This window comes from Petaurus breviceps, unplaced genomic scaffold, assembly GCF_028583685.1.
Source record: "Petaurus breviceps papuanus isolate PSGF00001 unplaced genomic scaffold, PetGlider_PUasm1.0 490, whole genome shotgun sequence".
NCBI lineage: Eukaryota > Metazoa > Chordata > Mammalia > Diprotodontia > Petauridae > Petaurus > Petaurus breviceps.
Window position 1 is genome coordinate 30,607,207 of NW_027186352.1, and position 16,709 is coordinate 30,623,915.

The 16,709-nt window shown below is 38.7% G+C and overlaps 1 protein-coding gene across 3 annotated transcripts in view; it reads right to left on the reverse strand.

The window, feature by feature from the left end:
* CTNNA3 (catenin alpha 3) overlaps window positions 1-16,709 on the reverse strand; it is a 2,053,326-nt gene that overhangs the window by 1,586,639 nt on the left and 449,978 nt on the right. For all 3 annotated transcript variants that reach the window (XM_069101886.1, XM_069101885.1, XM_069101888.1), the window contains exon 6: window positions 14,683-14,946. In XM_069101886.1, the coding sequence (XP_068957987.1) occupies window positions 14,683-14,946 (264 nt within the window). The remainder of the gene's footprint in view (window positions 1-14,682; window positions 14,947-16,709) is intronic.

Consider the following 16,709-nt stretch of genomic DNA (forward strand, 5'->3'; position numbering starts at 1 on the left):
CGTCATCTTCCTACAACACAACTTTTTTTAAATTTTTTATTATTTTTATATTACTTCTTTGGTCAAAAACTATCAGTGACTTCCTGGCTCCCATGGTTTATAGGATAAGATGCAAAGTTCTTAGCCTTGGTGTTCAATGGGATGCTTCCATGATTTGGATTCATTTCTAACAGTGTAGTATCCTAGAAAGAGTCTTAGATTCAAAAGGCATTGGTTCATGCCTCTGCTCTGAAATTTACTGTTACCAGCAAATCCAAATATTCCTAGGATTCCTCTATGAAGTGATCAGATGGGACTATATGACCTCGAATGCCCCTTCCAGCTCTAAATACAATTATATGATCCTACCTCATTAGCCTTGTCTCTCACTGCTTCCATATTTGTATTGGACCCCATGCTAGAACCAAGCTAGGTTCTTTGCTACTCCTTGATGTTTTCTACCTTAATATCTTTGCTTAAACAGTTCCCACAAGCTGAAAAATTTACCTTTCATATTCACTTGCTAAAACTCTAACTAAAGTCAGGCAGCTAAGTAGGCATAGTGTACTCAGGGGCAGGAAGACCTTAGTTTGAGTACTTCCTTAGTGCTTGTGACCTTAGCTCTGTGACCTCAGCTACAGTTTCTTCATCTGGTTAAATGGGGATAAACATAGTCTACCTTCCAGGGTTGTTAAATCAAACTTAAATGACTCTAGAAATGATGGCTGTTAATTCTGGCAGCTACCCACCCTACAGGGGTAGTTTCAAATGTCAATTTTTTGTGAAATCTTCTCTGAGTCTCTTTATGCAAGAAATCACCTTACCTGTTTCCAACACTCAGTTACTTCTTTTCTTGTCACACGCATCTCATTCCTGCTCAAATTGTCAGATGCTCCAAAGAATCTGTGATCTCAAATATCTGAATGTTCCTTCCAACCCACCAATGCCTGCCCATCCTATACCATAAGTCTATCTACTCCCACGGTTTTCCACCAACCTTGCCTTTCCGCTTGCCTTGTTTTTTATCGTGCTTATCTGGGTACATATCTTCTCCTCTTCCGGTTCATAGCTCAATACAGTGCTGGATTTGGAGTCCTGAGACTTGTATTGGAATCCTTCCCCTTACGTTTACTGTATTACATCTCCAGTCACCCTGATGAATGTCTGCCCACTGGCCCCAGATGGCTCTGAAGGAGAAAGTGAGCCTGGTGACCTTACCCAGCCCTCCCTCACTCAAATCAAAGTCAACTGCAAGTCATGTCATCATCTCCCTGATGCCGTGATCCCCTTCAAGAACAAAGAACAAATACAACCTGTGAATGAATAGTAGTTCCTCTTCTCTCCCCTCCTTTCCAAACTTACCTGAGGGTGCTCTGCTCAGGGGAAGTTACATTTTGGTGGCTAAAAGCTGCCTTTTTTCCTTTGGATCTGCTGGCTAGATTTCTTTCTCAAAGACCAAGTCTTAGACCCAATTCACTCTGGAGCTCATAGATTGGACAATAGGTCCCTGCCCTTCTAGCACAGAGTGAATGTAAATACTAAATAGTAATAGATTCTCTTTTGGACAGGAACCCTGATGGTCTTCCCCTCCCAGTTTGATTTTTTTTTCTTTTTTGATTAAAAGGGCCATTCCTTGAATAACTATTTAAAGGCCTATTCACTAAATCAGCATTAATTCACTCAAAATAAGAACCTGAAAAGATCTTAGCCTAAACGGACCAGGATCTCCCACTACATCCTGGGTCATTTCCAGTTGTCTTGAGGAACGTCTGCCCACTGGACCCAGATGGCTCTGAAGGAGAAAGTGAGGCTGGTGACTTTGCATAGCCTGCCCACACTCAAATCAAAGTTAACTGCAAGTGATGTCATCATCTGCCTGATGCCATGGTCCTCTTCAAAGACAAAGGACAAACCCAACACAACAATGCTGTATGACATTGTACAAGGCCCCTATCCTCTCTAAGCCTAAATCCCCTCATTTACACCTCTCTCTTCTCACTTTCCTCCATTTCTATGGAAATAATACTTTTTAAGGCCTTTCTCACTGTAGTATTATAGTTTCAAATGAAGTAATATTTGCAAAGGGATTCAACTCATGAAGTATTACATAAGTGTATCATCTATATGTATATATACATAGGTGTATATGTGTGTATCTCCTATTATAACCATTATTTCATCACTATCATTAGGTGCCAGGAAGGGGGCAGGGACTGTTATCTTACAAAGCATCATCCCCCTCAGAGCATTAAGTATTCTCCCTTCCCCATAGAAGACACCCAACACATTATTTGGAACCAAAGAACTGCAATTGGAAGGAAAACATCCATAAACCAACAAAGACCCAAATCACGAATTTGCTCTATAGCATTGGCAATAAATGATCATCCATTCATCATCTGGGGAATGGCTGAACAAATTGCGGTATGTGATTATGATGGAATACTATTATGCTATAAGAAATGAGGAGCTGGATGGTCTCAGAAAAACCTGGAAAGATTTGCATGGGCATCTGATGCAAAGTGAAATGTACTGTGTACAAAGTAACAGCAATATTGTAAGATGATCAGCTGTGAATGACTTAGCTATTCTCGGCAATACAATGATCCAAGACAACTCTGAAGGACTTATGATGAAAAATGCTATCCATCCCCAGAGGAAGAATTGATAAAGTCTGAACACAGATTGAAACATATGGTTTTTTAACTTTATTTTTTGAGATTTTTTGGACTATGTTTTCTTTCACAACATGACTGTTAAAGAATTGTTTTACATAACTACACATGTATAACCTATATTGAATTGCTTAACTTCTCAGTGAGGGGTATTAGGGAGGGAGAAGAGAGAGAATTTGGAACTTGGTGTTTTAAAAATGAATGTTAAATTGTTTTTACATGTAACTGGGGGAAAATAAAATACTAAATAAAACAAAAAAAGATCATCCAGCCTGAATGAAAGCCTTGTCTCCCCACACATCTCCTATCACAGCCCATTCCATTTCTGAACAGCTCTAATAGGAGATTTTTCCTTATATGAAGCTGAAATCTAACTTCTTGTAATTTTCTAGCTCTGTGGTCTAGGGCCAAACAGAATACATCTTGCACATGATTTCTCTTCAGATATTTGAAGACAATTATCATTTGTCTCCAGAACCTTCTCTTCTCTGGACTAAGTATTAACTGAATGAATGCCAGATTTTATTTCCATAAAAGACATTTTTTTTTTGTCAAAAAAGAGGGATTTGGAGTTGGAAAGGATGTTAAAGATAATCTAACCCCAACCTTTCATCTTCCAGAGGAGAAAACAGAAACCCATAGAGGTCACACTGTCAGAAAGTCATATAGCTGAGTGACAATTCAAATCCAAAAATATCAAAATATTTCTCTTCCCAGTCCTCTGCTACCTTATGGCAGCCTCTGATTGAGAAATCGACAGTAGAATACTACTGATTCTGAGGCAGTATGGCATAGCAGTTAAAATCATGGACTTGGAATTGGGGAAAATATGCATTTGAATCCCATCCTAGACCCTGAGAATGACCCTAAGTATGACCCTGAGCAACCCTCAGTTTCCAAAGCAGAAAAGTGGAAATAAAAATAGCCTGTGTTTCATGGGACTGTTTTGAGGTTCAAATATAGGCAGAGTATCTTGCAAACCTTCATGCACTCTATCAATTTTAATGGTGATTATGATGATAAAGGTGATGTCAGTGATGACAGTGGTAGTGGTGGTGGTGATGACGGTGATGATGGTGATGATGATGATGATGAGGATGATGTCTACCCCCATTAAGCCTAAAGTTCTCAGCCTGTCTTTTAAAGTCATATATAATCTATCCCACCACCTTACCCAGCAGCTAGCTTCCATGAACTCTCTGCTCTAGGCCAACCTATATCATTACTGTCCTCCATGTTTAACATTGGCCTGCCTTTCAACCTTTCCATGTTTGATCTGACTTTAAGGTTCAACCCAAAATATGACTCCTCTATAAAGATATCTCCTGATCTCTCCCGGCCACGCTGTTCATTTCCCCTGAGAGATTATGTGTTGGGGGGGGGGTGAGTCTGGAGTCAGGAATACTCATTTCCTTAAGTTCAAATGTGACCTTGGACACTTACTAGTTGTGTTACCCTGCCCAAATCACTTAAACTTGTTTTAATGGCAAACATCTCCAGGATCTGTCAAGAAAACCCCAAACAGAGTCACCAAGAGTTGGACATGACTGAATCACAAAAAATTCTATGATCCTTGAAAGGGAGACATTATTTATCCCCATTTTAAAGATGAGAAAATTGAGCAGAGAAGTTAAACATTTTGGCTAAGGGCACACAGTTACTTCATAGCTCAGGCAAGATGCTATCTCTGGTCACTCCTGGCCCCAAGGCCCATCTTCTTTACCTTACTATATGGGCATCCCAGAGCTAGTATGTGATAGTAGAGAAAGAACAGTTCTCAGAGCCAGAAGTCCTGAATTTAGGCGGTGGCTCTGTCACTTATTAGTAATGTGACTTTGGGTCACACACTTCAATTTTCTGAGCCTCAATTTCCTCATCTACAAAATGGGGACATCGATGCCTAAGAGGCAACTGTGACATGAAGAACTGTATTTGGAGTGAAAATATTTGGGTTTGCATCTAAGTTCTGCCACCGATTATAGAAACCTAGGAAAGTTGCTTTATATTCTTTGACTCAGTTTATTAAAGAAGGAGACTACACCTGATGATTCTTAAATTCCCTTTCAGCTTAATATTTTACGAAAACTCTTAGAATAAAGAGGAGAAGATGAAAAACAGTCAGGAAAATTAAGGACATTTTCATCCTAAAAAATGATGAATACCATGAATATTTTCATTCAGGCATAATTTCATACTCAATATTTCAGAGGCAAAAATATCACTAGCCTCAGTATGTCCTCATGGAACCCGAAATGCAAGGCATAGAACATATGGGTCCCATAGAACACAGTTGGGCGATGACTAGACTAGTTTTTACCTAACTCCCCATATTTCCCACTTTCTATTAGTTCAAGAAAATCAAGATTCAATTGTATCCCCAAACCAACTACCATTTGCTACAAATGGCTCATTCAGGAATTTAATAGTGAGGAAAAAAAGAACTGCATTCAGAAGACATGGATTTGATGGTGAGTGGCCACTTAGTAGCTGTGAGACCTTGGTAAATCACCTTACTTGTCTGAGCCTCAGTTTTCTAATCTGTAAAGTGAGGGAAGGTTGGGTTAGATGACCACTGATGTCATGTCCAGTGCAAAAATTTATTATCTGAGAGGAGGAATGAGATAGAAGGAACAAATATTTACTTGATGCTAACTACAGGCACTAAACTAAGCACTTTACATTTTATTCCATTATCTTATTGATCTCATGTGAAGCAGGTACAGCAGAAAGAACTTTGGTATCAGCGAACCAAGCTCTGACCCTTCTGTCGGTTTGACCTCCGGCTAGTGTCCCAATCTCTTCCAACCTCAGTTTCTTCCTCTGAAAAATGAAGGGATTGGAACAGAAAGAGATGGCCTCTGAAGACCTTCTCAACTTGAAATCTTTGGTACTTGGACCCAATGCCTCACAATGGTGTGAAAATGAATCTAGTCTCCCAAAGGCTATGTGTATACAATGTCTCAGGTCCAATCAACCAGGAAAACCTTCAAGAAAGGGCCATGATGGAATGTGTCTGACATCCATTGACAAATCCACTTTGGTCCATGGGGGCTCATCATTAAAAGGTTGCCTACAGAGTTATGAATTGTCAAAGTTTCTACACATCATGGAGATAATCTACCAAAATCCTTGAGGAATGGTAATCTGTGTCAGATAAGGATTGCCCACATTAATGAAAGAGTGCATCACTTTTCAAATTCTGAAGTTTAATTAGAGTTCATAGAAGAATAATTCCACCTATATGAATGTGGATGGATGTGTGAGCCAGACAGAATAAACAGAAATAAGAATTCTGCTATCCTTCTACGACCAAAGCTCTTCTAGAATGACAGGTTACTGTAGAGAGGTGACCCTGGGGTATTAAAGCCATAACAAGGGGCTGGAATTTGGAAGGTCTTGGAGTATAGACTTGGCAATGGACTGAATGTCTGATGTTTGAAAAGTAGCCTGGCTAAGGCTCACCACCAGGAGTTCAGCTAATAGGAGTTGGCAGTCTTTTTGGTTTTTAATCATGATGTGGTATAACAGTTAGGGGGCCAAGCTTCAAGTCAGAAAGACCTGGGTCCATGTCTTATATAGTGGATGTGTGATTAGACAGTGACCCAGGTCACAGCTTCTCGGTATGTCTAGCAACTCCCTGAGACAAGTATTCTCAATCTAGTATCTTGAATTTGATTTTTTGAAAGTGAAGCAATAAAAATAAGAGCAGCTAGCCTTTATATAAGGTTTGCAAACAATTGTACACATGTTTGATCTTCACAACAAGCCTGCCACATACATGTTATCAATCCCAGATGAGGAAAAGGGATAGATGACTTTCCCAAGGTCACATAGTTGGTAAACATCTAAGGTAAGATTTATACTCAGGTTTTCCTGACTACAGGTCCTACTCTCTGCTCACTACATCTCCTGTCTCTATGATGTTCAGTCATTCACTCATGTCTACCTCTATATCACCCTATGGATATTTGTCCATGGAGTTTTCTTGGCAAAGATACTAGAATGACTTGCTATTCCAGACTGTCCCCATTTAATAGATGAGGAACTGAGGCAAAGAAGCAATGTGACTTACCAGGGTCATATAGCTAGTACATGCCTAAAGCCAGATTTGAACTCAGATCTTCCTGACTCCATGCCTGGTGGTCTATCCACTATGCTTAGCTACCTACCTTGATTGAGTTAGAAGACACAAGGAAAGTTTGAATCAGAATCTTTCTACTTTCTACCTCCTACCTCTATAACTTGGGCTAACTTTGTCACCTCTTTGATCTCTAAGGTTCCTTCCAGCTCTAAATCTAAATCTATGATGGCCCCCCCCCCAAAAAAAAGGAACAGAGGTGTCATGATCTGAGTCAGTGGAAAGAGGACACAAGTCCAAGAATTCACAGATATTTCAGAGTATCTAAGTGTCCACATCAAACTTTGTCCTCATCCAATTGCAAAGTCAAGAGAAAAATTCTCCATTTCTTGTTACCATTGCTATTGAGTACATTTGGCTGATGAGGTCTTCCAATCCACCACCTATTTCCCTACTCAGAAGTCTCAGGTGAGACATCCATGATCCACTGTGGGTAAGGATGAAGGATGCAGCAAATCTGCGACTCCCAGAAGTTCCTGAGTAAATGACCTGGGACATTCCCATGCCATAAACATTTAATGAGACTTGCTCCCAACAGAAAATTCAATACATCCATTTGCTCTTTCATGTAATATTTGCAGGAGTAGCATGGACCACAGGCTACTTTGGATCCTCATCCAATAATGTTTTCTGTAAATAAAAATAAGTTCTACCATTTAGTTTCCAAAATCATTTTAAAAAGGAAAAAAAGGTCAAATGCTCAATCAATTCTGCTTTATATCATTCCAACAGCCATGGGAACCATTAGTGTTACTCAGAAATAAGAAGTATTCAACTCAGTTGCCAGCAAACATCTTATACTGGCTTGCTCTTCTCTGGCCTTAACTAGGAACTATTCCCATGAGCTGTTGATAATACATAAGGATGGCACCAAAGGCTGTGTAAATCTGAAGATGCTGCACAAGGAGAATGTTTTTCTTGAGATATTCAAGGATGCCAATATTGGTGTTTTAGAGTTAGAGGAGCCCTGAATAAGGATCTAGTCATAGCATCACTGGATCATAGAGCAGGTTGGGATCTTAGAGGGCAAGTCCAATGCCCTCCTTTTGCCTATGAAGAAATACAGGCCCTGATCTATACAGAGGGAAACACCTTCTGCCAATCGTACTCGGAATCCATGAGTTCTTGATCCTGCTATAAATGAGTCAGAAACTGACTTGGAAGAGTTAGCAGAAACCAAGTTACAAGAAGACAAAAAGGGGCATCCATGTTATAAATGGATTCCCTTTATGCCTGAAGTCAGAGAAGTCTCCACTCTGAGAATGGATCAGATCACCCTTTCTATAAATAACATGAAACGACATCCTGCAGTTATCAAAGGACAATAACTTGAGATGTCATTACATTCATCTTCAGGCTTTATGTGCCCCCTCCCACCAGTACAAACTCAATCATTGCTGAATCTTGGATTATGCAAAGTAAACCCTGGACCAGTATACATAGAGAACAATTACACCAGGTTAACTTCCACTAGGAACTGACCAGCTACAATAAGCTTGTCCTGAAATGCCTCCAAAAGACTTCCCAAGAATTTGGCAGAAAGTACAAATAAATCTTGAGAAGCCTTAATATTCCATCCCCACTAATTTCATCCAACACTATGACCCATTTTCAAATCCCTGGACAGTCACAAGCTTTGGGAAAAGATTTTGTAATCCCAACCACTTCAGCAAGCTAAAAGGACATCTCTAGTTGGACCAGTTGACCATTCATCCAGAAGTTATTTGAAATGATGAAAAGCTCCATAAAATCAGAAGAGAATGTCCACTCCTCTTGGGTGAAGATGAAGCTGCCCCATTCTCCACTACTCATACAGTAGTTTGGCATCAGTCTAAAATACCTCAGTGACAAAACTAAAGCCCAACTTACTCTGCCAGTCATCACATGAAGACTGCTAACATACCTGAAGGACAAAGATCTCCATTCCAAAGGTCAAGGGACAGACAACACCTAGATGATCAAAGGGATCCCAAGACTATCTAACTGAGGGGAAAGTCTATAAATTTTAATTAGTATTTTGACATCCACATCTCAGCTGTAATCTGGGAGACTTTTTTTGCATTTATTTTTAGAGTTCCTTCTCAGCTGAAATCCTGTGTGTAGATCCTCAGAAGTACCAGAGTGGGGAGAAACTCTCACAGGGATTGCTGCAAGGACATCATGTGCACAATTCTAAACCATACTAAAGTATCTTATGGATGCCAAAAGCAACATATTGAACAAAATGATGACCCCCAACTTTACATGTGTCTCCAGGGCTAACCACTGAAGGCAGCTGTTAAATCAGACCTGACCATCCAAGACAGCATCTTCCCTCTCACTCCTCTGTGACCTATTCACCAAACTGATGCTTGATTATTGATGAATGGTCAGCTGTGTTATTCATTTTATAAACTTTACCAGCTGTGGCATTCTATATTCAAGGTCTTTTGTTCATTGATGTAAATTCCTCCTTGGTTTTGACATTATTTGCTTTAAAATTCTTTCCAGTGACTATACAAACACAACTATAAAACACTTTCAAACAAATAAAGTCAGATTTAAATAAATGGAAAACTATTAATTGCTTGTGAGTAGCCTGAGCCAATAGAAAATGACAATTCTATCTAAATTAATCTATTCAATGCCATACCAATAAAACTATCAACAATTGTTTTTAGTGCTACAAAAATAATAACAAAATTCATCTGAAAGAACAAAAGCTCAAGGATATCAAATGAATCAATGGGAAACTGTGAAAAAAGGTGATCTAGCCATACCAGATCTCAAGCAGTATTATATAGCAATAATTGTCAAAACAATATGGTATTGACTAAGAAATGGAGTGGTAGATCAGTGGAATAGATTAGGTACAAATTACACTATAGTAAATGACCATAATAATCTAGTATATAATAAACCCAAAGATCTAAGCTATTGGGATAAAAAAGTCATTATCTGACAAAAACTACTTGGAAACTGGAAAACAGAATGGCAGAAACTATGTTTAGACCAACATCTTACACCATATACCAAGATACGCTCAAAATGGGTACATGATTTATACATAAAGGCTAATGCTATAACCAAATTAAGAAAGCACAGAATGAGTTATCTGTTAAATTTATGGACTAGGGAAGAATTTAGGACACAGGAAGATATAGAGTATTTCAAAGTATAAAACTGATAATTTGATAAATGATTAAAGAATATGAATAGGCAGTTTTCAGACAAAGATATCAAGCTAACTATAGTCATGTGAAAAAATGCTCTAAATAACTACTGATTAGAAAAAATGTAAATTAAAGCTACTCTGATGTATCCCTTTACATGTATCATATTGGCTCATATGAAAAAGGGAAAATGTTTGATGTTGGAGGGGATATGGGAAAATTGTGACGCCAATGTGCCATTGGTGGAGTGGTGAATTTATCCTACCATTCTGGGGAGCAATTTGGAACTATGCCTGAAGAGCTAGAAAACTACGCAGAGCCAGCAATAGCTAGGTCTATATCCCAAAGATATCCAAAAAAGGCAAAATGACCCATATATACAAAAATATCTATAGAAGCTCTTTTTGTGGAAGCTAAGAATTGGACATCAAAAAGATACTCATCAATTGGGGAATGGCTAAACAAACCGTGGTATATGATTGCTATGGAATATTATTGTGCTATAAGAAATGACAAGCAGAATGATTTCAGAAAAACCTGGAAAGACTTACATGAACTGATGCATACTGAAGTGAACAGAGCCAGGGAAATGTTGCACACAGTAACAGTAATACTGTTTGATGAATAACTGTTAAAGACAGCTATTCTCAGCAATCAGTGACCCAAGACAATCCCAAAGGACAAATGATGAAGCAGACTATCTACCTCCACAGGAAAAGAAAACCTTATTATTTGAATACAAACTGAAGCATGCTGTTTTTCACTTTCTTCCATTATTTTCTTTTATTTGAATCTTCTTATACAAAATGAATAATATGGAAATGTTATACATAGTTGCACATGTACAACCTCTATCTGATTGCTTATATCTCATTGAGAAGGGAGAGAAGGAGGGATAGAATTTGGAACTCAAAATTTTACACAAAAAAATGTTTAAAAATTAAAATAAAATAAAATTCTTCCCAACCATAACATTTCATATAATATCTGGGTGGAAAGCTAGATAGAATGCTAGTCCTGGAGTCATGAATCAAATCATGGCTCAGACACTTAGTAGCTATGTGACCCTAGGCAAGTCACCTAGCTGACATCTGCCTCAATTTCCTCATCTGTTAGCAAAGAAGTTTAGACTTCCTTAGATGATCTCTAAAGTCCTCTCTGTCTTTAAACACTAAGCTAACACATATAATGTTTTGGAGATTTCAAAGTGCTTTATATACTTTGATTCATTTGATACAACAACTCTGTGAGTAGGTTTATCCTTATCTTATGGATGAGCAAGCTAAGGCTCACAGAGGTTTTGTAAGTTTCTCAGGTTCACATAGCTGAAGACTGTCTTGAAGTGATTTGAGCTCAGGTCTTCCTGACCCAGTAGCTAGGTGACATAGTGGACAGAGAATTGGGTTGGAGTCAGGAAGATTTAGCTTCACCTGTTCAAATCTGTCTCAGATGCGTACTAATTGTGTGACCCTGGGCAAGTCACTTAATCCTGTTTGCCTCAGTGTCCTCATCTATAAAATGGGGACAAACTGCAGAAGGAAATGGCAAACCACTCTAAATACCTTTGCCAAGAAAACCTCAAAAGGGTCACAAATAGTCAGACATTACCGAAAAATAACAATTTCCTGACTCAAACCCTTGCTGTTCCCTAGCCACTACTGAGTTTGAAGCTCTCTTCCACCTCTGACATCTGACATTCGAGGTCCTATGTTCTTTGCTCTAACATCCTTCCCTGCTATAACTTTGCATGTTCTGAGACCTCTTATAGTTTCAAGGTTTTGTATTTTGTGTTCTAAGGTTCCTGCTAGCCCTGACATTCCATGTTTTAAGATTCCTGCGAGCTATGATGTCACTCACTCACACACACACACACACACACACACACACACATACACACACACACACACATATGGACCAGAATGCCCTCTTCCAGGCAAAACACCATCAAGATCTTCTTGAAACTGGTAGTTACTCCATGCAGAATTGTTCTATTCACATCCCATTAGCACCACAATATCAGTCATATTGGAAAACGTGTATTTGAAGTTTGGGATATATTTTAAACTCTTAAATCTGCCATTTTGTTTATTTTCCCATTTGAGCATATTCTTTGTTATGTCAAATTTCCATTTGAATGAATTTGTTGTAAAATTTGTATTCAATCAAAAGGCCAGACTTAAAGAACTAGAATGCCACATGTGACCTCAAGGCCACAGCTTCCCCACCCCCGCATTAGAATATTCAGTAATTCTCCCAATGGTAGCTGCAGGTTTTATTAAATTCATTGATCTCTATCTGATTTGTATAGGCTACAAGTCTCAAAAGATCACACACACACACACACACACACACACACACACACACATATATATATATATATATATATATATATATATATATATAATTTCTTCAATAAATAAGTGCACTGAAGAGATGGGATTGTAAGGGAAAAGCAATGGAGTTGGTGGGGGGCGGGTGTTAAGGTGACCTTAGACTCCTGTCTCTGCAACTTACTAACTAATGTCACCTTGGGCAAGTCACCTTGGGCAAATATCTTAACTTCTCCAGATCTGTTAACTACAAAATTAAGATAGTGAACTAAATACTGTCCAAGGTCCTGCCCAGTGTTAAATGCTATGATCCTATCAATCAATCAACAAACACTGAAGCTGTGAGATGTGACTCACATTTATTTATGGAACAGGACATTTGAAATTGAGGATTTATTGAAAGACAGGAAGGAGAATTATGAAGTATAGGAAAATATGTCTCTTTACAAATAACCATTCCTAGTTCTGCCCCCTGAGGGTAAGAAGAACAAATCTAAAATTTTGTCACCATAACAATTCTTCAGCTGCTTAAAGACCACTTTCCCAGCCCTCCCAATAGCTGAGACTGTTGAATTCATCTAGTCCAATTCCTTTTCTTTTTAATGTCCTGAAAAGGTTAATAATTCTGCTTGCTTTTTTCCCCCCTTTAAACACATGGAAATCTGAAGTAATACAAAGAAATTAACCAAAGGGAAAATAAACAAAACAATAGATTTAAGAGATTAAAGTATGTCTCAACTTTCAAGTCTTCTAAGTTTTCTCTTTTCCAGTTAATTATCCATAGTTCCTTCAATTCATCCCTACCAGGGATGATCTCCAGGCATTGTGGGTCAATGGAGAGGGTGGGGGATTTGGAGTCAAAGGATCTTATTTTGAAATCCTGGCTTCCTTATTTTCTACATGTGTGATGTTGAGCAAATCATTAACCTTTCTAGACCTCAGAGTCTTCATTTATAAGATAAGGAGGTTGACCTAGATGGTCTCTACAGATATTTAAGCTATAAATCTAGACTTTTTGATACCTTTTCTACCTGATTGACCCATACGTATAAATGCCCTTCATAAAACATGACTTCCATGATTGAACACACTACACAAGATGTGGCCCAATCAGGACAGGTGACACTTAAATTACTGAATAAATAAATGTGAAAATATACAATCCAAAATAGGACAAGACCTAGGAACTGGCTTTGGCATAAAAATTTACATTTGCATTAAGAGCTTTCCAAAAATTCCATGAAGAAATGAATATTTAAGAAACAAATAATGGGAAAGTTAGATTAGAAACCAAATTGCCTGTTTCACTTTCAGTGAGTCAAGAAATAGAATATTTCAAGGTTATTCCTACATTGGTTTCTAATTCCATCAAGTGTCTACTAAATATATAATTAGAACAGTGGGGTTTGGAATAAACCATTTGTTAATTGCAGTGTCTATACAAACGCTTGTTCAATACTCCAATGGATCCATTGTCTCATTGACATGGGTACACCCTCCAAGGCTACATATTACCACCCATCTATGCCTTTTCATTTCTTGGGCTTCTTGTCCAGGTCCTTCCATAAACCTTTCATGGAGAATCTATGTAAATACCATGCATACATAATAGATTGTGAATTTATTTATTTTTTATGTTACCAGTAAAATACTAGTATTTATATAGGAAAATCTTTTCAAAAAAGAAATTGGTACTAATCATTTTTCTTTTACCTCATTGGTCTTGGCCAATTTTTTGTTGTTGTCATTTGACCCTTCACATTGGTTGTGAAACTTTAAGAAACCAGGTTATTTTCTCTGTTGAATCATCTGGCCCAGTCAACATTTACCACAATCTTTAGAGAGAGGTCCAAAGAATCAGGACCTCTGGGGATAAGGGATTTGTTTTCCTACTGATAATCAGCAAGTACTTCTTAGGACCTGACATGTACCAAAAATGTACTGGGGCACAAAATTTAACAAACAAACAAACAAACAAACAAACAAAAATAAACCTGGCTTTTTCCAGGGAAAACAACATGTACATATATAAGTGGATATAAAATAAACATCAATATAAATATATGATAACTTCAGAGACAGGTGATACTCTGTACTGGTAGGATCAGGAAAAGGCCTCAAATAGGAGATTACATTTAGTTTTAAAGAAATAACAGATTTGAAGAGGAAGAGATAAGGAGACATGGGCTTTAGTTTATGCAAATGTGCAGAAATTAGCAATGGAATGTCACCTGTGAGGAAAAGCAAAGTTACTTTGGCTAGATAACAGAGTGAATAAAAGGCAGGAATACACAGTGAAACTAGGAGGGAGAATGGTCCCAGATGGCTAAGGCCCTTCACCAAAGTTCATTTTCAAACACATCTCACATCTTCTTGGGCTGCTCCTGGCAGCTTCCTTCCTGACTTACCTCGAGCTCATCTAATGCACTTCCCAGCGTGGCTGACTGAGGCTCGGACTCAGCCTTTGGGCTCTGGATCCCTTGTGATGCATTTGAAATCACATCCAGGGCATTCTGGATCTCATCACAGACCGTGTCCTTGCTGGCTCGGAGAGAGGCCACATCATCATGTTCCAGGCATGCAGAACAAATCGAATGCAAAAGAGGAGAGTTTTCCTTCAGTGAAGCCCGGGCCCCTGCAATCTCATCTCGCTGGGCTGGAGATTTTAAGTCCTGTGAGATGGGAGGGAAAAGCACATTTTCTCAGACTGGAATATGGCTGGCCAGATTTGCACAAAGAAATTCCCCTTTTCTTTTAGCATGGACTCATCTCCATTAGAGGCCATCATCAATTAGGGTTGTGAATGATATAGTCATAGACACTTGTGCCCTGCTTCTCTTATATTTTCTGAAATATGAAAAAGGTTGGTGTGAGTAAAGATTGCGTTGGGGTAGGCGTGCCAAAAAGGAACTGATCCTGTTCAGTTCCATTCCTTTGGAACCCTACTCATGGGTACCCTGGAAGCCACATAAGTTTCTCTGTTGGGGGTGTGTGGAGGAGGGGGAGAATAATCAGAAACAGGTTTTCATTGATCTAGAGACCTTTCTCTATTGATACATATTGACACTTAGAACACTTAGAGGTGACAAGATCTGTTCAGTCCAACAGGCACAATATGCCACAGGTTGAACATGGTCTCAGTGCTTCCTAATTCTGAGGTCAGCTCTTGGAGTAATGATAGAGAACTGAAGTTGGATTCAGAAAAATCTTGATTCAAATCTCACCTCAGATACCTGCAAGCCATATAATACTTCACCTCTCTGGGACTCAGTTTCCCCATTTGTAAAATGAGAGGGGCCAAACTTAATGTTGCTTCCAGCTCTAAGCATGGGATCTCTATTCATCGGGCTGCATTGCTTCTCTAGGTGTGCTATAAAAGGATAATTCTCAAATTCCATTTACCCATTGTCCCTTTAAAGTTTAGAACACTGAACTATAGCTCTGACAATAGAAAGGTTTTCCATTCTCCTTCTTGCATTACTTCCAGTAATCCTGATCTTTGGCTTTTGAATGATTGGTGATAAAGAGAGTCCAATACTGTGGAGCAAGTCAGAGCCATTTAAACTGCCCGGCATTATTGACTCAAGTAGGAGCCAGATTCCAGTTGTCTCCTTCTAACATAGAAACATCCAGGTCTTTGGGATACTAACACATGTTATGCAGTGCCATATTTTAGTGTTTCCTTCTCCCCCAAAAAATATAAATCTCATGCCTTTAGCTTATATAGGAGTTAGGGAGAAAATTAGTTTCTCTGAAGGATGTGGAACAGAAGACAATTAGAAGAAGCTATCAGCTTGGCATGCTCACCCAACAATTCCCAGAGAAGAGAGCCCTAATCTTTTATGCTTTTGTCTTCCCATGACCTCAACCACCTGCATTTCATTAGTCTTCTCAAAAGAGCCCTGGAAAAGGAGTCAGGAGCCCTAGGTTCTAGTGCTGTTTTTGTCATTAAGGCACAGTACAATTAATACAGTGACACCCCAGTTCTGCTACTTAAAACCTTCAACACTTTGGACAAGTAATTTTCCTCCTGAGTGTTTCAGTTTCTTCATCTGGAAAATAGTGTGAAAATGATCTCCATATGTATATATAGGTCCAAAACTATGATTTGTGATCCTAACTAGCTATGTGTCCTAAAACAACTCCCCTAATCTGTCTATGCCTCAGTTTCCCCAACTACAAAGTGGGAAGAAAAATATCTAGTCCTTCCCATGAAAGAGTTAAGTAAGATAATAGTTGCATGACTGCTTCATTCAAGACTTGCCCCAAGTTCTCCCCCTCACTAGACATTCCTTTAACCCCTACCAAACCTTAGCCTCTTTCCCTCAAAAAACTTTACATTTACTTTGTATGCATTTCAGATTTAATTATCTATGTATATGTTGCTTCCTCCCAGTAGAATGTAAGCTCCCTGAGGGAAGGAATTGATTTCATT